The 20,448-nt window shown below is 37.0% G+C and overlaps 4 protein-coding genes across 9 annotated transcripts; 1 reads left to right on the forward strand and 3 right to left on the reverse strand.

Annotated features, from left to right (window-relative positions):
- Window positions 1-4,637: 4,637 nt before the first annotated feature.
- LOC147297862 (protein FAR1-RELATED SEQUENCE 6-like) lies at window positions 4,638-7,298 on the reverse strand. Its single transcript, XM_086229900.1, has 3 exons — window positions 6,224-7,298; window positions 5,730-6,138; window positions 4,638-5,277 (listed from the first exon to the last, which is right to left on the reverse strand). Exons 1-3 carry the CDS (start codon window positions 7,236-7,238, stop codon window positions 4,638-4,640), a joined length of 2,064 nt encoding a protein of 687 aa, XP_086086026.1. The 5' UTR covers window positions 7,239-7,298.
- A 1,030-nt stretch (window positions 7,299-8,328) lies between these two features.
- On the reverse strand, window positions 8,329-12,441 carry LOC147297863 (zinc finger BED domain-containing protein RICESLEEPER 1-like). The gene is made up of 4 exons (XM_086257284.1): window positions 12,209-12,441; window positions 8,863-10,878; window positions 8,700-8,771; window positions 8,329-8,602 (listed from the first exon to the last, which is right to left on the reverse strand). Exons 2-3 carry the CDS (start codon window positions 10,850-10,852, stop codon window positions 8,710-8,712), a joined length of 2,052 nt encoding a protein of 683 aa, XP_086113410.1. The 5' UTR covers window positions 10,853-10,878; window positions 12,209-12,441; the 3' UTR covers window positions 8,329-8,602; window positions 8,700-8,709.
- Window positions 12,442-12,490: 49 nt separating this feature from the next.
- Window positions 12,491-15,435, forward strand: NADK3 (NAD(H) kinase 3). 3 transcript variants are annotated; one of them, XM_086257311.1, is made up of 5 exons: window positions 12,491-12,777; window positions 13,421-13,681; window positions 13,856-13,936; window positions 14,437-14,588; window positions 14,780-14,903. In XM_086257311.1, the coding sequence occupies exons 1-5, from the start codon at window positions 12,685-12,687 to the stop codon at window positions 14,787-14,789; spliced, it is 597 nt and encodes a 198-aa protein (XP_086113437.1). In that variant the 5' UTR covers window positions 12,491-12,684; the 3' UTR covers window positions 14,790-14,903. The 3 variants fall into 3 exon arrangements, with proteins under 3 accessions (XP_086113437.1, XP_086113429.1, XP_086113420.1); XM_086257303.1 differs by having other exon boundaries at window positions 12,497-12,777; window positions 13,430-13,681; window positions 14,745-15,435; XM_086257294.1 differs by having other exon boundaries at window positions 12,498-12,777; window positions 14,745-15,435.
- A 306-nt stretch (window positions 15,436-15,741) lies between these two features.
- HEI10 (RING/U-box superfamily protein) lies at window positions 15,742-20,105 on the reverse strand. 4 transcript variants are annotated; one of them, XM_086228939.1, is made up of 10 exons: window positions 19,912-20,105; window positions 19,669-19,822; window positions 18,487-18,594; window positions 18,288-18,360; window positions 17,828-17,873; window positions 17,638-17,668; window positions 17,149-17,404; window positions 16,889-17,052; window positions 16,380-16,641; window positions 15,742-16,294 (listed from the first exon to the last, which is right to left on the reverse strand). In XM_086228939.1, the coding sequence occupies exons 3-10, from the start codon at window positions 18,566-18,568 to the stop codon at window positions 16,288-16,290; spliced, it is 921 nt and encodes a 306-aa protein (XP_086085065.1). In that variant the 5' UTR covers window positions 18,569-18,594; window positions 19,669-19,822; window positions 19,912-20,105; the 3' UTR covers window positions 15,742-16,287. The 4 variants fall into 4 exon arrangements, with proteins under 4 accessions (XP_086085065.1, XP_086085067.1, XP_086085064.1 ...); XM_086228941.1 differs by having other exon boundaries at window positions 16,380-16,611; window positions 19,907-20,105; XM_086228938.1 differs by having other exon boundaries at window positions 19,907-20,105.
- Between the last annotated feature and the right edge of the window lie 343 nt (window positions 20,106-20,448).

Here is a 20,448-nt window from a genome sequence, read left to right on the forward strand (position 1 = left end):
TACCAATTGCACAATTTCTGTATGTCATGTACCATGGGAAAGGGGTTAATGTCGGATTGGGTTTCTTGTTTTTGTAATCACTTTGTAATTGCTGTATTTCATGTACCATGGGTTGAGTTTGAGGGTGGTTTTGGGTTAGGGTTCTTTTTAATCTCTTTGTTATTTCTGAATTTAATGTACCATGAGTTTGGGTTTAATGTTGGATTGGGGTTTCTTGTTCTTATTTAATTTCACTTAAATTTCTGTATTTCATGTACCATGGGATAGGGATTAAGGCTGAATTAGGTTTCTTGTTCTTTTTTTTTTTTTTTTTTTTTAATTCCAGAATTTCATGTACCATGGGATAGTATATAATGTGAGGTTGGGTTTCTGGTTTGTATTTCATTTATTTGTAATTTCTGTGTTGTACCAATTGCACAATTAGCGGGTGATTAGTTTCTTAGAATCACCATTTGTGTTCAAAGTGTGATTTTATTGTTTTTCTTTCTAGTTGATGTGTTTACAAAATCAATTAAGGTGTCAAAATGAACATGGGTGATTCTGTGTTGCATTGATGAAGGTCGTAATGCTAATTTCCTGCAAAATAGCCTAAGGTTTTGGTACATTGTTTAATGCAATATACTGTCCGCATATGTTGCAGGAATGTCATAGAAGAGGGTTGACTAAGCAATTGCAGGGTTTACTTTATTACACACTATTCAGAGTCTTTGGGTCGTTTGAGATAATTTTCTTTCCAATGATGCATGTTTCTCCAAACCATTTTACCCTTCTCATTCTGGATAGGAGTGAGAAAAAATGGTTCCATTATGACTCATTAAAGCCTAGACGAGTTGTTAACCGTCCAGGCACATGTTACGGGGATGCAAATGTGCTGGTAAGAACTTGAGAATACGAGGGTAACGTATATGTACAATTAAGTAGTTAACTAATTCATATTTTGTTTCATGCAGCGTGATTTGGTAAATTCTTTTTTGTGTTGGTGCAAACCCTATTCCAAAAGAGGGATCCAAAGTAGAGTTGTGCCAAACCACATTGTTGATGATGTAGGTTTTGTGAGGAGCAAACATGGGGATTATGTACTGTCTGAATCTGAAAAATTGACTTTAGCTGCAATAGAGCAAACTGAAATTAATTGGCTGCTTCTTAACTGTGATAAGGCGCCCCAACAAAAGGCAGATTCGTAAGTTGAATACTCATTTTAAATACTTGTATTATTAATTTAGTTCACACTAAATTGGTTCTAAATTTTTTTCCAGTCTGGATTGTGGGGTAGCTGTGATGTGGTATATGGAGCATTATGCGCGCCAGATGGAAATACGACAGATCTTTCGACCACGTGACATGGTGGAAATGAGGGTGAGGTGTCTGTCAATGATGTTAGGTGATTTAGAAACAAATGCAGTCCAAAAATGATGAGTAGCAGCAGCAGTGACTTGTGACTTTAAGATATACATGTCGTTGGTATTTTGTGTTTTTTTATTGCTAGGTTGGTTGGTTCATTTAGGCTAGATATTGCTATACTTTTGAAACAACCATGGTGTGTAGGTTTGGTAGATCATTCATTTTGGTACAAAGATGCAAGAGAAGTTCATTTTGGTCTAACATGGGTTTAGGGACTTTGTGAATTTATTACAGTTAATTTATAAATGGATATTTCAGTTTGGATTTTCTAGAATGTGTGTGGTTTGTAAATATGTGCTTATGTGAATAGGTGAAGGAATGTGTATGGTACTTTGTGCTATTCTGCACTTAAATATTTTGTGTACAGAGATGAGGACATTGTATGAACATGTGCATGATGAGGGAGGTTTGTAGTTAAAATATTTAGCCGTGTAAACCTGAAGGGAAATACCAGGTTGTTTTAGGATTTGTTATCTGATTGTACCAATTGTGTTTGCAAATGTACCAATCCATGTACAGTTTTTTCTAAACTGTGCTTCTTCAATGGTAATAAATGATTTTACATAAACCCTAAACCTTAAACCCTAAACTCCATGTAAACCCTAAACCCAAAATGTACCAATTGTGGTTATAAATGTATCAGGACATATAAACCCGTAATGTACACGAATGTGTTTAATTTCATGCAAACCATAAACTGCGAACTTCTTAACCGTAAACCATATACCCTTAACACTGTTTTTTTTTTGGCTGCTATATATCCTCAACACTATTAATTGTATCTAAAATGTACCAACTCATTTAATTAGGGTACCAATTGTGATTGTAAATGTGACCATGTAAAGTTGTATGACCGAAAATGTACCAACTCATTTAATTAGGGTACCAATTGTGATTGTAAATGTGACCATGTAAAGTTGTATGACCGAAAATGTACCAACTCATTTAATTAGGGTACCAATTGTGATTGTAAATGTGACCATGTAGAGTTGTATGACCGAAAATGTACCAACCCATTTAGTTAGGGTACTAATTGTGATTGTAAATGTACTCGACCAAGTAGAGTTATAGACCATAAACTCTAAACTGTAATCCTTATACCATAAACCCTAAACCCTAAACCCTAAAACACTAAACCCTAAACCATAAACCCTAAAACCCTAAACCCTAAACCAAAAAAACCTAAACTCTTTAACCTAAACCCTATACCCCTAAACCCTAAATACTAAACCCCGAGACGAAATCCTAAACCCGAAACCCTAAAACCATAAACCCTAAACCCTAAACCCTATACCCAAATCCCTAAACCCTAAACCCTAAACCCTAAACCCTAAACCCTAAACCCCGAGACGAAACCCTAAACCCTAAACCCTAAACCCTAAACCCTAAACCCTAAACCCTAAACCCTAAACCCCTAAACCCTAAATACTAAACCCCGAGACGAAATCCTAAACCCGAAACCCTAAAACCCTAAACCCTAAACCCTAAACCCTAAACCCTATACCCAAATCCCTAAACCCTAAACCCTAAACCATAAACCCTAAAACCCTAAACCCTAAACCAAAAAAACCTAAACTCTTTAACCTAAACCCTAAACCCCTAAACCCTAAATACTAAACCCCGAGACGAAATCCTAAACCCGAAACCCTAAAACCCTAAACCCTAAACCCTAAACCCTAAACCCTATACCCAAATCCCTAAAACACTAAACCCTAAACCATAAACCCTAAAACCCTAAACCCTAAACCAAAAAAACCTAAACTCTTTAACCTAAACCCTATACCCCTAAACCCTAAATACTAAACCCCGAGACGAAATCCTAAACCCGAAACCCTAAAACCATAAACCCTAAACCCTAAACCCTATACCTAAATCCCTAAACCCTAAACCCTAAACCCTAAACCCTAAACCCTAAACCCTGAGACGAAACCCTAAACCCTAAACCCTAAACCCTAAACCCTAAACCCTAAACCCTAAACCCTAAACCCCTAAACCCTAAATACTAAACCCCGAGACGAAATCCTAAACCCGAAACCCTAAAACCCTAAACCCTAAACCCTAAACCCTATACCCAAATCCCTAAACCCTAAACCCTAAACCCTAAACCCTAAACCCCGAGACGAAACCCTAAACCCCATGTAAACCCTAAACCCTATACCCTAAACCCTAAACCCCAAACCCCATGTAAACCCTAAACCCTAAACCCTAAAAATCCTATACCCTAAACCCTATACCCTAAACCCTAAACCCTTTACCGTATACGTTATTCTAAAACCATCAGTGTTTCCTTTATTATTAAAACCTTTATATTCCACATGTACCAAAACCCTTTACCTTATACATTGTTCTAAAACCATCAGTGTTTCCTTTATTTATAAACCGTTATATTCCACATGTACCAGATGTACCAATTTTAAAACTCTAAACCCCAAACCCTAAACCGTATACCCTTAATACTAAACCCTGAGACGAAACCCTGAACCCTAAACCCTATACCCTATACCCAAAACCCTTTACCCTATACATTGTTCTAAAACCATCAGTGTTTCCTTTATTCATAAACCGTTATATTCCACATGTACCAAATATACCGATTTTAAAACTCTAAACCCTAAATAATAAACCCCGAGACGAAACCCTAAACCCTTAATCCTTTACCCTATTCATTGTTCTAAAACCATGTAAATTTCCTTTATTCTTAAACCGTTATATTCCACATGTACCAAATGTGATTTTAAATGTACCGAGACACATAAACTCGTAATGTACATGCATGTGTTTAATTCCATGCAAACCATAGACCCTAAACCCTGAAACCGCGAACTTTTTCACCGTAAATCATGTACCCTTAACACTGTTTCCCCCCCCCCCCCCACTATATACCTTTACCACTGTTAATTGTACCGACAATGTACCAACTCATTTAATAAGGGTACCAATTGTGATTGTAAATGTACCCAACCATATAGAGTTATAGGAGTGCTTCTTCAATTGTAATAAAAGCATTAATTCCACGTTAGGTAATGTGTTTTATTTCTACATTTAAAAGCTTAATCATAAATACTAAACCCCGAAAAGAAACCATAACACTTTGCATATTCGCAAATTGGTGGAAGAAATATGCTTGTATAAAGCATAAGGTTTATGAAAATTACTACAATTTGAAGGCAAATGGACAAATGCAATTTATAAATGTGCAAGGAAATGGAAAATAATTGAAGGAACAACATAAGCATTTAGAGTACAGATGGGCATGTTTTCCTATTATGGTGGCCTAATTTTCCACAACGGCTACACTTGATCGGCCGCTTATCTTCCTCCACTGGTGATTTTTTCCTCTTGTTCCTTGGCCTACCGGCTTGCTTTCGTGTGGAAGGAGGTAGGAGCAATGGTTCTTCAGGGGTGATGGTACATGGTTTGTCTATATCTGGGATGGGTGAAATGGGAAATGAATACGTAAGGACGTAATTCTTCACACTGAAGTAGTCATCAACATACTCATATGGGTTGTCATTGTTCTTTATGGCTGCAGCAAATGCATGGGCGCAAGGGAAATTATTGATCTGCCACTTGTGACATGAACATTCTTTGGTTTGTAAATTAACCATCACAGTAGCATCACTGTGCACTTCAAAGACACTTTCTTCAGAGCGGCTTATGTCCCAATGCCTCCCAGCTTGTATCAGCTTGTCCACCCTATCCTCAATATCAGGACACAATAAACCATTCCATTTTTTAGATGTGTGATGTCGGTCTGCAATCATTTTCATCATCTTCACTCTTATACCATCAACCAATTGGTATATTGGTAACATTCTTTCATAGTTAATCCAGTTGTTGAACGACTCGGCGACGTTGGACCACATTTCTTCATATCTAGAAAAATCATGGTCAAAATATGAATGAAATTTCACCATTTATGTAGGCTAAGCAAGTTAGGAAAATATCAATAATTATCACACACTGACACAATAAGTTGTTGATTATTGTATTATATATATTTTCATGTACCAATAGTGGACCCAATGGCATGACAGCAAAGAAGGTAGTGAAAAAAAATGCTAAGATAGTTTGAGACATTTGATCAAAAGTTTGTGGATTGACTGAAGATTATTAAAAATTCACAGAATGAAACAAATCAATACTAATGGAAATTAACCATCACAGGGTGTATAAAACTTCAATTTTTGTACGCAATATCCATACCATACAGAATGAAACAAATCAATTAAATAACAAATGTCCAATGACCAATGCCTTTCATATAACAAAAGTGATTAGTTAACACCCCAAGCAAAATACTACGAATTGACATAATTAATGCATACCTGGATCCCTTGAAAAAGGCATTGGACCAATTTTCTTTTGGTAAAGCATTTAAAAATTCTTTTGTTTTATCACCACCATTATTCCACAAAAGTGCATAATTAGACTCGAATATCTCTGGGGTTGACGCATACGCACAATTGTTGAGCAAATGAAGCATATAATCTCGGAATTTAGTAGCATGACCGGGTAGCTTCAGCTTTAGATTTTCTTTCAAGTGTTGTAAGCAAAAGGCATGATGGTGGCCTTTAAAAACCTTGCCAACAGATTCCAATAGCCCCTTATTACGGTCCGAAATAAAAGTTATAGTGCGTTCTTGTGGGGATAAACAGTGGTACAAATTCTCCAAAAACCATGTCCAATTAGCCTCATTCTCAATATCTACCATGGCAAATGCTAGGGGGTAAAAACCTACATGTTAAAATAGAATAATAACTATAAGTAATTTGAGTGACGCATAAATTTGATCCTGAAATGGAAACAAGTGAGCACTAACCTTGGTTTGCATTTTTCCCGGTGGCAGCAAGCAAAGTGCCTTTGTATTTATTCTTGACAAATGTACCATCCAAAAACAATAGTGGCCGACAATATCGAAAGCCATCAATACAAGCACCATATGCAATGAACAACCGCTTAAAGCGGGATGTACGTTGATCACACTCTAGAATACAATGAGAACCAAGATTGGTGTTGTTCAAACAATCAACATACCATATCAGCTGCTGGTATTGTAAACTATCATCACCAAGCACTACATTCTTAGCCAACTCGTTACCATACCATGCTTGGTGGTACGCAATATCCATACCATAATTTCTTTTAAAGTCCTTAACAATTTCAATGGGTTTTAGTAATGGTTTGGTTCTTACCTGGTCAACCAAAATGGAAGAGATGATCTTTGAAGTCATCATGGTACTCTTCTGGGCACGCACCCGACCTTGGCAAGTGTGCTCGTTATCCAACGTTCTAATATAAAAGTACTTATTCGTAAGACATACAGATGCATGCACACGCCATTGGCATCCTTCTGAAGTCTTCTTACTGCATTCCGCAGTGACCCTTTCGCCGTCATTCTTAATGTATTTGAATACAAACCCTTTTTCGATGGCATACTTCACTAATTTTTGTCTGAATTCTACGACCCCACCTTCGAATTTCTGGTCAACATGTTCTATGTAGCTTTTCCAAGGGTCTGATAGGTACATTTTTGTGATAGGAGTTGCGTACTTAGCTAAAAAATTATCCCCATCATTGTGCACTTGGCCTTCAGCAGCAAATGACTGCGTATCTATACTATTGCCATTATTGCCACAAACTCGATGACAATGTTGCTCAATTATTTGTATATCGACGGAGTGTTTACTTTCGCTCAAAACATCCATGTGTAGCATATTCAAATCCATGTCTGTCTGCAACATACATTGTGGGTGGTTATTAATAGAATATTGGAGATGATACGACCCAATCACTAGCTCATCAAATCGAGAGACGACTGCTGAACATAGTTCCATAAAGGATGTATGGGCAGTTATAGGGTGTAACAATGATTTGCCATTATATGCGAATTTCCCAATTACAACACCATCCATAGTTACCTGTAAAAACAATATAAACACAAAAAACAGTTCATGGTGAAAGAAATGAAAAACAGAAACTGCTTATGTGTGAACAAGAACATAAACACCATCCATATATAGTTATGTGTAAATTATACCATGTACCAGGGTTGTACCAGGGTTGTACCAAACAAGCAGTTGATGGTCAGATAGAATAGAGGAACTACTTCTAGCCTAATTAAAGTACGTAAATTTCCATAAACTAGTTCATATTCGTTTTCACATAAATTTCATCCCTAAAACATATATAATCGGTATATATAACAACAAATGCAAGTGACAATTGAACAAAAAGAGAAAGAATGAGAAGAACCACCAACTTGGATTAAAGAATAACAAAGAATTAAGAATCTGCAATAGAAACTGTGCTACCGTGGAACAAAATTGCAGAGGAATACAGACAAGCTGGCCGTCTTGAATTATCGAATGAAGTAACCAGTCCAAGATGAGGACAACGCGTGAAATAGAAAAACAACAGACGTCCAAGATGAGGACAACGCTTGAAACAGGAAATCTGGGCTTGAGAACACACGTGGGCTTGAACTCCTACAATAATGTGGTTTGTAAATTCAAACTCCAAAAGATATATATTTGGTTTCTTAATTCAAAATTAAGTAAAGATAAATATCAAATATCTGTTTGGTTTCTGAAAAATATAATTTAAATTAAAAATGCTGACGTGTATATATCATTTAAATTACAAATGTTGACGTGTATTAAATTTTCTGATGTGGGAGTCAGAAAAAGGACCTTAATCTATATGAAAAGGATTTACTTATGAATTTTAAAACACCCCCGGCCTGTGCGTAAAAATTGTTGTCTAAAAGGACTTAAGCCTAATTTTCTGTAGAAAATAAATTAACAAAAGAGTGGAGTTATTTGGATCCAATTATTTTGTATCTTGATTTTTGATCCAACTTCTTTTATGTAATTTTTTTTTGTACATATTACCCATAATTATAAAGATTTAAGTATCCAAATGATGTTGTGAGGTTTGAATTATGGTATTTGATTTAATATAGCGAGAATTCCAATATAGAGAATCTATGTAATGTTCATGAGAAAATAGAATAGAAGATAACATATTTTACAAGTGACACAAATGCTCAACCCATTGGCCCCTCTTAGTCCCTTCTATGTTCCGCCGCTGGACATGGAGAAAGAGTGGAGGTTCATTGCCCAAACCAGCTTCAAGAATATAGCCAGTGTGTCAACAGCAATTGCACACCATGGATAAAGCCAATGGCGGATCCATCAGCCTTGCATGACAAGATCACACCATAAGTTAGTAATTTGATACACACATAATTAGCGAAATAAATATGGAGAAACAGATCAAATGTAACAGAAATATACCATTGGAAAATTAACTTGATTCAATAAGTGCCAGTGGTCTAGCAGAATGGATTGAAAATGGATTGATGACATCTGATACATAAAAGAAAATGGTAATTAGAAGATCACTGCTAAATACAGGTCATATTGCAAACAAAGGAAAATTCAACTGTAATGCACATACCTTTTAATTCTATCCGCAACCAATCTTGTGTGCATATCAAAGCCTGTCGAGTATCAGGATTCAGTGAGCTCTGACTTTGATCAAGCACTCTACCACCAACGCTGAATGCTGATTCTGGTGCAACAGTTGACATAGGAGTTCCCAGAACATCGCGTGCCATCATGGACAGAATAGGGTACCTTGGCGTGTGGACCTTCCACCAATTTAATATGTTGAAATCACAATTACGAGGAAAGACTGGTTCCTCCAAATATTTGTCCAAGTCTGATATCACGTTTTGGCTCTGAGAAGTCTCATAGAGAAATTTGTCAAAGCCCTTCAATCTATCCCTAGTATCACCGCTGGTACTAGGTAAGCTGCTGCCAGGCAAAGCTGAACCTTGATCAACCATCGTGGAGCAAATTGAATATGCATCAAAAAGCTCCTTGATGCCATCAGAAACTTCCTTGATCCTATCCAGAGCAGTACTACCATAAATTTGAGAGTAGTAATACTCCACCAACTTCATCTTGAATCGGGGATCCAAAATTGCTGCTACGGCCAAAGCCAAACTGCACTTGCTCCAATACTTATCGAACTTAGCTTTCATCTTCAACGCCATAGAACTAAGAAACTCGTCTGGGCTCTTGCACCATTCAATTAACTGGATGTGAACATCACAAACCTCAGGAAAATAAATACTTGCAGTTGGACATTTGTTGCCTGAAAAGATATTAGTGATTTCAACAAGAAGTTTCAAATAACCAGTAACAAAACTAGTCCATTCCCATTCTGTGTCGGTTAGAGCTGATGTATAGGAAGGGTCATGCTCTTGCAGGAGAGAAAATGCACCCCTGTATTCTAAGGCTGTTTCAAGCATAAGGTATGTTGAATTCCATCGAACTGGGCAATCAAGAATTAATCTCCTCTGACTATTTATTCCAACTTGCTGGGCAATTTCATTGAACTTCCCTTGTGCCACTTGTGAGCTTCTTACATGTTTGACACTTCCTCGAATCTTTTGGATCACCTCTCTCAGTGCTTCCAATGCATCCTGCACGATTGAATTTAGAACATGTGCAGCAGAGCGAACATCAAATAACTGACCATGAACCAAAAGAGGCCTGCTTTGGGAGATCCGGTCTTTAATTCTTATAACAATGTCATCATCAGTGGAGCAATCATCAAATGTCAAGGCAAACAACTTACTGTCAATATCCCAGTCCATCAGACACTTGATAATTACTTCTGAAAGCAAGTCTTCAGTATGAGACGACTCAAGTGTGACGAAATTCATAATCTTCTTCTGTAGCTTCCAGTCCTCATCAATATAGTGTGCAGTCAAACACAGGTACTCAACATCTTCTGGAGAAGACCAAATTTCAACAGAAAGGTTAATTCTGCCATGCAAACTATTTATCATCTCATACACTTTATGTTTTTCTTTCGTATAAATTTCCATACAGAAATGCTCAACATCATTATTTGGCACAACCTCAAACAATGGCTGAAGGTTCTTAACAAAAACTTGGAATCCAACATGATCAGCCATGGCCAATGGGTAACCATGTAATATAATCATACGAGCAAGATCAAACCTACTGCGGTCCTGATCAAACCTACTACGGTCCTGATCAAACTTTCCACTTGCAATGGTAACAATTTCATCCTTTTTCTGATCCTGCTCGAACTTTATGATTGTTGGCTTAATATATTCATCTTTTCTATGTGCTTCATCACAATTGATATTTGTTAGGCCAACGGGATTATCTTTTTTCCTTCTCTTTGCTGCAAGTAGTTGAGACACATCAAAGTTAGATCTTTTCAGACATCGCATTAAATGATTTCTCAGATGTGTGGTCCCACTATTACTTGATCCACTGAGTTTCTTGTTACAGTGTACACAAACAGCATAACATATGTCAGCTTTTCTAACCCTTTCAAAATGATTCCATACAACAGATGTCAACCTCTTTGGTTTCTTGATAGCTGACTCATTCTGTATTTCCATCACATAGGCATGAAATCAACCAAAGTCTGCAGATCATAAGAGATAGAACAACAAACATCAATATAACAAAATCAAATAAATCTACAAGAAGAATTTGCAGAGCCTCAAACATCAATAAATTAGAATTTATAAAGTCACAAAAACAACGACAAATTAGTCCAAAAAATATAACCATGATCGCATCATTACAGCACTACTGAGCATGCATATCCCAGACTTGAACATATTAGGGTCCTATTTCATGGTACACAACAACAATAAAAAGTGAATGGAAACCTTTTCTAAGCACAAAATAAGTCTGCCCAAAACCCATCATTTTGTAATCCAGCTGGAAAACCCAGGTTGGCTTCTTGCCACGGGCAAGGGAAAATCAAACCACCATCCAGTTTATAGCTACAAATATAAAAACAATCATCAATCAAAATTTTAACATATGAAAGTGTACTCTGATACAACCTTGCAAGAAGGGAATGTTTTCTTGGGCCAAAACTTTGGTTACATCCTCAAAAAACCGGTGAATTAAAAATAGATTATAACACATACACGTGCACACCAAACCACAGCAGGAAGCAGCAAACACCACATTATTTTGCATTTTAAAATCACGGAGAAATTTATCAAACAGAAGACACACATCAAAAGATTCAAGAGGCATGTGTACTCTGATTTCACTATAGGGATCTTGAAACACAAGTGAGCATTTCTACTTCAGCACAAGACAAAAAACTGAATCAATTTTGAGCCACAAAGATTTCTCAAAGCAAACCTGAAAGCATATCCAGAACACAACCCACAATGTGACCAAAAAGACAACATTGAAACCCGCAGATAAAGCAGAAAAGTACATTAAATCTGAGAAGCAGATATTAAATGTCAATCAAACGATTAAACCTCACCACTTGAAGACTGAGTCCAATATTATCTTCCAGCATAATTACCCATGAGGAAAACAACAATGATGAAGTTCCTTTAAAACAATAAACTCAATTTAAGAGTGAACATTTGGTCCTTTGTTGGGTACCATTGACACATATCACAATTTAAGTGATAAAACCAATGTCAAATCTTTGCTCCTCTTGATCATACAAAATCACGAGATAACCTCAACCGCATGAGTTTCGAAATTCATCAACACCCAAAAACGCATGTACAAAATCTAAAATTCTAAAGGAAATGACAGCAGAATCTCAAATTTCAACAACAGAATTCCAATATTTCAGCTCCCCAAAAGTTACTAAACAGTCACATCAAAATCCACCAATCCCCATTTCAGAAACCCCAATTAAAATCTGAACCCAAAACACTATGAGAGGGTAAAACAAGTAAAATTCGGACTAAAATCGAAATGGGTCTTACAGCAATTGTTGTAATGACTGGGTTTCTTCAAAGAAGTTCAAAGAATCCGATCGGTGGTCCGGCAAATTGGGGTTGGATTGTCAGCGACCCTGAAGAGTCTGAACCCGATGTGGCTCCTGAAAGATTATGGGTTTATGGGTTGGATCCGATAAGACTATACCCATATTGGTTTATGGGTCAACGCTTTAGAAATGTTATTAAATTGAACCGAAACCAATTGAAGAAAAGTACATGGACCCTATCGAACCAACCCAAATTTGGGTCCGTTTTGGTTTAGGTTATGGGCATCTCGGGTTGGACCTTGGTTTAAGTTCGAGTCTGCTGACTCACTCAAGAAATAATAAACATAAATTTACGTGAGGCGTGTTCCAGTGTATGCGACTCTAGCTCGACCTCTGGCTGGACCACCGTCATACTCATACCCTTCGGCCTTCACACACAGAGAGAGAGAGAGAGAGAGAGAGAGAGAGAGAGATATGACGAGGAGGAGATTGTTGCTGCTGTTAAAATCGTTCGACGTTTACCCAGTTTTCCAATCAGACGGTCTGTCTCGCATCACCAATCCTCAGGTAATATGACGCTCTGCTCCATTTTGATTCGGTGTCCGCTAGAACATGAACCTTTTTGTGGACCCTCATGTTGAACTGTTTCCTCTGATGGGTTTCTTATATTTCATTTACTCGACTCTCTCTTGCTCTAATGGTTTTGATGTCTCATTTGCAGTTTTCCTTATTCAGCTTAGCGTTCAAGTTGTTTGCTAAAATGGCAAAGTTTGAATACTTAGTTGCCCTGCTTTAATTTCTTTTTTCTTTGCCAATGTGAAGTGGAAAATGAAAAGAAATAAGAATAATCTTTTTTTTTTTAATAAAAAGCTTAATGAATGCAATAACTCGATAATGAGGGTGAAAATGATATTAGAAGTGAGAAAAGTAAAAGGGATTTGTGAAGAGTACTCAATTGTAAGATTTTTAGTGTTTTTGATATTTTGTCTTTTTAGCATTTGTGCTATCTTGTCTTTTTAAATAATTTTCATGTATGAGTATCCAATGCTTCAAGATGCCAAGTATGATCAAGTTTTCATGTGTTTAGGCTTTGCACAAAACTCCAGTCTTTCTTTATAGGATTCATTTTGTATGGGCACTAGTTGTTCCCACCCTATATCCTCCTGTTGAGTCGGTTTTAAGCACCCTTGTAATTCAGTTTCTTATGAAGGAGTTGCAGATGTTACATTACTTGGACAACAGGCGAAAGGTGCACAAGGATGCAATACACTTTTGTCAGAATATTTTGCACCATAAGCCGGTTGAGTGGAAACCTATAGTGCGTAACAATCTATCACTATCACAGCCCATTCGTGATGTGGACCTTGTTGTTACAGTTGGTGGCGATGGCACTCTATTACAAGCTAGCCATTTCATTGATGACACGGTTCCAGTTCTAGGGGTGAATTCTGATCCCACACAACCTGACGAGGTTAGTTTCTTTCTTTGGCCAAGCCATAGAGTGTTAGCCTTTATATTGGCACATTAGTTTCTTGAGTTTCACTTCATTTCTTGTAATCATTTTATCTTTTATCTTTTTCTCTGATTTTGGGACAGAGTCTCATATAAATTGGAGCAGCTTATTTACTGTATTTTGTTTGGCTAGGTGAAGAAGCTCAGCAATGAGTTTGATGCTAGTAGAAGCACAGGCTATCTTTGTGCTGCAACTGTCAACAACTTTGAACAGGTAAGACTACGTCATGGATGGAGAACAGTCAGTAGTTTGTTTCCTCTATTCCAGGGTGTCTTTAAAAGTAGTCATAAGGAGAAAAAACATCTATTATTAACAAAAAAAATGTAGACATTAGTCTTCAATATAAGTTTTTATGTCATGCCCAACCTTTTAGTTTCAAGAAATAATTCCATCAGAATGATTTCTACTACAACTTCTCACCACTAAATACTTTGCTTTAAAGGAGAGTACTCTAATGAAATCTATTTGCCTGGCAAAGCCTTCCTGCTATGGTGTTAAAGGCATCCAGAGTGAGGCTTAGTCAGTAATTTTTTTATCTTCAACTTCTTGTGTAGTTGTTCTGCACAACCTCAATGTGACACCATTTATCTGTTTTGGATATATGGAGTCAATTATTTGTGGCAAAATCAGTGTTTTTCAGCCCAAGGCAGGACTTCCTTTCTTAAATAACAAATTTTAGAATTACTCTTGTTAGGATTTGCTCGTTTTTTCAGGTACTGGACAACATCCTCGAGGGTCGAACTATTCCTTCCAAATTGACAAGGATATCCATATGTATAAACTCACAAGTGCTTCCAACTTATGCTCTTAATGATATTTTAATTGCACACCCATCTCCAGCAACACTTTCGCGGTTCTCTTTCAAGTAAGGTTCCTCCATGGTCTGATGGTCAGTTAGACATATATTTAACTTCTTTGTTTGGTTAACATGTATATGATTATTTTTCTTAATATTCCTCAACCTCCCTCCCCACATAAAAACAAATCAAATTTTATATATATTTGAGATCCTTGCCTGCAGAATTAAAAAGGATGACCAGTCATGTTTCTCTTTAGTGAACTCTAGATCAAGTGGTCTCAGAGTTTCCACAGCTGCCGGATCAACAGCTGCAATGCTCTCAGCAGGTGGATTTCCCATGCCCATCTTATCTCAGGATCTCCAGTATATGGTAAGAGAGCCCATTTCACCAGGAGATGCCTCAAGCTTAATGCATGGATTAATCAAATCTCATCAGTCCATGGAAGCTACGTGGTTTTGTAAAGAGGGTGTCATATACATTGATGGTTCTCATATTTGCTATTCTATACAAAATGGGGATACCATTGGGATATCTTCCAAGGCTCCAATTTTGAAGGTTTTCTTGCCTCACCTTTTACAGAACATTAGTGAAGAAGCGTGAGGAGGCATATATATATAACAAAGAGAGAAGGAATATTTTGTAAATATGAGCTTGTGCATATGCGCGGAACTTCTGTAAACACGAGTTCAGGTGTAAGCTTTTGATTCTTTGATTTCCAGAGGAAATCTATTTATTTCAATGTAGCGAGTAGAATATGGGATTTACAAGGGAACCATGGATTACTAGGGAGAATGAGTTTAAGATCATCAGGTAGACATGGTGAATGTATACAAATGAGAATGTTTAGGTGCGCCTCATCATTAATTGGTTGCATGCAGCAACTATATGGCCTGTAAGACTGCAATTCTCTATAAATACATCTTTTATGTTGTTGTCTCTATACCTACTAGTTATTGAAATTTTTTATTACCGAATTATCCTTCAACAAAATTGTTTATAATTAACAATTTTTTTTTCTCTCTACAACCACCGATTAATCAAAGCTTTATGACCATCACCATGCATAATTAACAAGAAAAACAAACAAATAGAGCTTGTATTTAAGTTATTTTGAGAATATTGGTGGAGAAAATCAGGTGGGTGAGCATTTGGGTTGGTAATAGGACGAGTCCCATATAGTGGAGACCAGAAACATTGGGTTTTCACTGCTCTCATTGAGTTTTATTTAAAAAATCCATCATAATCACTCAGATCTAATTGAATATAATGATGTTTAAGTACATTTGAAGCAAAAGACAACATCAAAGCTCAGCTTTCATGAACATCACCTCAATAGGCTCTTCTTGTTGATTTAAATGTTCGTATTGAGTGTAGGCTATGGTTACTGCTTGTAATATATGATTCGCCACAAGACACCCACAAAATGAAAAGTCTATGTATTATTAATATCTGCTAAGGTAATTACATGAGGGGTTTCCAGTGGAGAAGAGGGAAAGGGGGCAGAGTTAGAGGGGAATCAGCTTCCGGGATGCCGTTTCCGTGCCTATTCCTATGCTGTAGGAAGCTGCTTCACCCAGAACTCACCAAAATTTCAGCAAATGATGTCAGGACAACTGATTCATGTTTCTGTTGCAGCATGGTCTTGTTTTGAACTGAGAACTGCATATTTTTCCCCCTTTTTTTTTTTTCCGGAAAAACACTTACAATCATAGTAAACATATCCAGCATGACTTTCAGCAAACTGTCAGCCCTTAAATCTTGAGCCTAGAACCTGAAAAACCAAGCCATGAAGATTCAGCAATGGATAGCTGTGTAAACTTAACAGGATTAATTAAGAATCTACGGTTGCAACTTACGTGAACATCTGGGGACGGTTACGAGTGGGCTGAGGCCTCTTTATTGGGGAGATTAACATGTTCCTTAAAGTCATTGAGGGGTTGCTAGCTCCAGTTCCAAACATAGCAGACCTTCTGTTCACAGCATCAAGTGGCATAGCAGCTTGTCTTCCCGGTGAGCCAACAGAGATGTCAAAAGGACCGCCAGAGTTTGAACTATTCTGTCTTGCTGGCCATACATCCTCCTTCGGCCCTGGAGTTTCAGGAGTGAGAACCGGCCAATCTGCAAGAAATAAGTCAACTGGTTTTGGAAATATTTGAGCAAAAAAGAAAAAAGAAAAAGAAGCTCATAAGCTAAAATCTCATGACAGCATAAACGTCAAAACTTTGAGTCCTAAAGTGTTACTTTAAAAAATTAGTATATGGTTTTCTTTAGTTTTCTACAATATCATTTTTAGAATGTTGTGGAATGCTATCCTTCTGTTGAGAATTAGTCAATGCATATGCAACTTTAAAAGGAAAAGAATTACCTTTTCTAACAGCTTCTCTGTTATCCATAATGTTAGCTTGGTTTGAGAAGAGATCAGGCTCATTTCTTGAATAGAAATTGGTCGCAGGTTGGACGGCAGATCGTTTAACTGACTCGTACTCACTCCTTAATTGATCATACATTTCATCTAGTTTTCTCTTCTGTCTGGTACATGAATAGTCAAGAAAATCAATGTATGAGGGCCCCAATAGTGGAACTTTATGCCTTAGGAAAGGGTATCAGTAGGTATGGATACAAGACCTGGATTTCTCTGAAAATTTTTCCTGGAGCTCCTGCTTATCCTTGGACAAGCTCTCAATCTCTTGTTCCATCATTTGGCACCTCTTGGCCATTTTCTGGTATGCAGTGTGCAGCTGTTCCAATTTCTCAGTGAACTTTTCTTGCACTGCTTCACATTTCTGCCGACATTGAGCTACTATTCTGTTCATCTTGCACTGCATTTCTAATTCCTTTTGTCCAATGTAGAACATGACACTTCTGTATGCACTCTTCATTACTAAGATTATTAAGGGAAAGATACACAGCCCACAATCCCCTTTACGCAACATTTTGAGTAAAAAAAATTGCCTACAGTATACACCTCATTTAGTTTGATTGCTCCCTCAAATGATAACAAATGCACCAATCACCATATACTATCATCCCACTTTACACTTTTCCTTTCCAAAATATTGGGAGAAGTTTGCAAGTATCAGATTATTAAATTGCAGAGCAAAGAAAAAAGGATACATATCTGTGGAGACACTCCAGCCATGGCCATCTAAAACAGAATTAGCAAGAAAGTAAGTTACAGGATACAGAAGCTACAAAATTGCAAAACAAAAAGCGATAGTATAGCAAGGGGGGAGGTTTCACTAGAATATGGTAATATAATGTATGAGGACAAGTTAAGCGTAGTCATTTAGGAATACTTGCTTACATTTATCCATTCATCATTTGGGTTGATATCCACAGGTTTCATATGACTGCCAAGATGAAAGCAAAAATGAGATAGGCAGAATGAAAACAAGACAACTACTCTATGTAAGTAAGGAGCAAGTTTTCCACATTGCTTCTATTCAAAACCTAGTTATTATAGTGGCAGGAACTATCGTATCACGGCTTTCTTTTTTGGTTCTCTCAAGGAATTGCTCAAACTGGTTGCTGCAGGAAAATAATTCTGCAGCAACCCTAATTCCCGAAACAGACCAAGTTTTGTCCATTCTGTTATTATTCCATTTAGTGCATATTTATAGCTACACACTCATATTAACAAGTATACTCTCTCATTTTTCTCCGTCCATTCTCAGCAGACCTGAACATTTTTAAAAAGCCAAGGCCTGAAGGATACAGATTCCCAGACAAATGTGGAAATTTCTAAGATCGTTACAAACTCTTACCTCTTAGACAGCACTTGATCACAAATGGGACATGCTCCATCATTGCCAAGGATCTTGCTGGCGTCCTCTGTGCCTTTTCACACTGTTAAGGAAATTCTTATACAAATATACCAATCACCGATTCACCCCTATTTCCACAAAACTGAAAAGTTAAAAGTTAAACAACTGCAGAGGTAAAATTTTCCTCTGGACAGGATACACAAAAGGTGGCCACAGGTGGTGGAAATGGCCCGTCCTTCCAGTTCTCGCCAACACGCATTGCATCTCATTTCAGCCTTCATAAACAATCTCTAATGCCACGGCATATCTGTGCATATAAACTATGTTAATCAACAAAACGCATCTCTAGGGTTTTCGACTGATCTATGCCTCCTGTAATGAGTTTCAAATCAGAAACTACGGGGGGCTTGTGGCAAAATGAATAAACAAAAGCATAATATTTTTCCCATTTAAAAAGATACAAGCTTGTGCAGTACAGTAATGCTGTCAATGACTTATAAGTATCAAGAAACTATCATAATGCAAATGATGATGTGTCATGAAGACAAATTAGCAAAAGAAGATACTAGTCTGTTCATAATTGACGCAAAGGAATGATGCTTTAGAAATTCAAAATAGTTGCTACACCTTTTACAACTGAGCACTCGAAGCTAAATTAATGGAAGATAGTATGTCCCAAAAATGCAGCATAAAGTTCTGAAAGCTTAAATAACTAGAATTTTCAAAATATTTAAAAATTTAAGATAGTATGTCCCTATTTAAATCATTTACTCATATCTTTTCTTACCAACAACAATTAGGACATGAAAAACACTTCCATCAGGTTTTAGATACAATAATTGAATCGTCCAAATCCCCACTTGCCACAATGTAACAAGTACCTCGAAAGATTTTATTAATTCATACAATTTTGGTCATGTATTCATCTCATTAAATACTTAACATTTTTAGGTCGTAATCAGCAATATCAAACTTGCCACAAATTCTAAGATTGATATGATTGAAATGGGTTTCATATGCGAATATTAACACAAATTCTAGGCAGAATAGTTTTTGTTTCATTTTCCACCAATGACAATTTCCAACCAATCTCTGAAATAAAAATAAAGGAAATCACTGAAAATTTAAAATATGAGGAATATATTAAAATCAATTCTGCCCAAAATGATAATACGGCAAAGAAATACAGAGAAAGAAAAATTTAAGAAAATAACTGAATGTTCATTGACGATATAATTTCCGTAATGAGAAACGAAGAACTCAACTAAGTTCTATTCAGTAAATAGTCAATGCTTCACAAATGCAAATTCTTTCGATTTTAACGTTTTCTCAGCAACCAAACAGAGAAAGAAGAGTTCAACACTTGTATATAGGATCATACCGGAGCTTAACCAAAATCCTGCGCAAAATTTTTGATTTCGCTGCTTGCGAAGAGAACTCCCAAACTATCAAAATACAGACCGGCTGATTGTGACTTTCCGCTAGTCTAACTCGGCCGTTTCGCGGAGTGTGCTTTGATTCGTACAAGAAACTTCCTGAAACGCCAAAAACAAAAGGAAAAAGAAAATTATAGAAAATAGGAGAAAATTAGCGACGAAATCCGAAATGCGACGTAGTACCTTACAGAGATTTGTAGCAAAAGTTGAATCTTTCTTTGTATTGTCTCCTCTTCCAATCGGAAAGATGAGGTTTGAGCTATCCGAAGAGAATGCAAAGAGAGAGAGATGAAGAAGCCCTAGGGTTTTGAGAATGGATTTGGCGGGAAGTGTTCTTTCTCTTTCAGCTTCTGAGTCGAATCAGAAATGGCGGGGACTATGAACTGTGCTTTGAGCTCTGTTTGTGAGGACGAAACGCTCTTTGATTTAAAAATCCAAGACCCGGTGGGGATATGAGATTCGGGTCGGGTTTAGTTACGAATTTATGGATGTGCGAGAATGCCCCGATTCGAGATCCCCAGTTTGACCCGCATGCTTTATTTTTCTGCTCATATTTTTTAGGGAAAATTTTTCATTCAGGACACGTACTTTGGGGTCAATCTTAGTTTAGGACACCAGTTTGGGTTTGTGCTAGTTTAGGACACATATTTAGGATTTGTATTAATGTGGGACAATCCGTCACCTCTGTCAAGAATTCCGTTAAAAATAGACATGTGTCATGCACA

This window comes from Dryas octopetala, chromosome 1 (assembly GCF_963921425.1).
Source record: "Dryas octopetala chromosome 1, drDryOcto1.1, whole genome shotgun sequence".
Lineage (NCBI taxonomy): Eukaryota > Viridiplantae > Streptophyta > Magnoliopsida > Rosales > Rosaceae > Dryas > Dryas octopetala.

What these genes read in the sequence shown, in the direction of transcription:
- LOC147297862 (XM_086229900.1), bottom strand. Translation starts at nt 7,238, where the DNA reads ATGGAACTATGTTCAGCAGTCGTCTCTCGATTTGATGAGCTAGTGATT. An exon ending in CGGGAAAAATGCAAACCAAG is followed by an intron (nt 6,139 to 6,223) that starts GTTAGTGCTCAC and finishes TTTAACATGTAG; the next exon opens with GTTTTTACCCCCTAGCATTT. An exon ending in GCCTTTTTCAAGGGATCCAG is followed by an intron (nt 5,278 to 5,729) that starts GTATGCATTAAT and finishes TGATTTTTCTAG; the next exon opens with ATATGAAGAAATGTGGTCCA.
- NADK3 (XM_086257294.1), top strand. Translation starts at nt 12,685, where the DNA reads ATGACGAGGAGGAGATTGTTGCTGCTGTTAAAATCGTTCGACGTTTAC. An exon ending in CTCGCATCACCAATCCTCAG is followed by an intron (nt 12,778 to 13,420) that starts GTAATATGACGC and finishes TTTCTTATGAAG; the next exon opens with GAGTTGCAGATGTTACATTA. An exon ending in ATCCCACACAACCTGACGAG is followed by an intron (nt 13,682 to 13,855) that starts GTTAGTTTCTTT and finishes TTGTTTGGCTAG; the next exon opens with GTGAAGAAGCTCAGCAATGA.
- LOC147297863 (XM_086257284.1), bottom strand. Translation starts at nt 10,852, where the DNA reads ATGGAAATACAGAATGAGTCAGCTATCAAGAAACCAAAGAGGTTGACA. An exon ending in GTTGCGGATAGAATTAAAAG is followed by an intron (nt 8,772 to 8,862) that starts GTATGTGCATTA and finishes TTTATGTATCAG; the next exon opens with ATGTCATCAATCCATTTTCA.
- HEI10 (XM_086228939.1), bottom strand. Translation starts at nt 18,568, where the DNA reads ATGAAGGCTGAAATGAGATGCAATGCGTGTTGGCGAGAACTGGAAGGA. An exon ending in TGGAGTGTCTCCACAGATAT is followed by an intron (nt 17,405 to 17,637) that starts GTATCCTTTTTT and finishes TAATAATCTTAG; the next exon opens with TAATGAAGAGTGCATACAGA. An exon ending in CAGAGAAGCTGTTAGAAAAG is followed by an intron (nt 16,642 to 16,888) that starts GTAATTCTTTTC and finishes TATTTCTTGCAG; the next exon opens with ATTGGCCGGTTCTCACTCCT.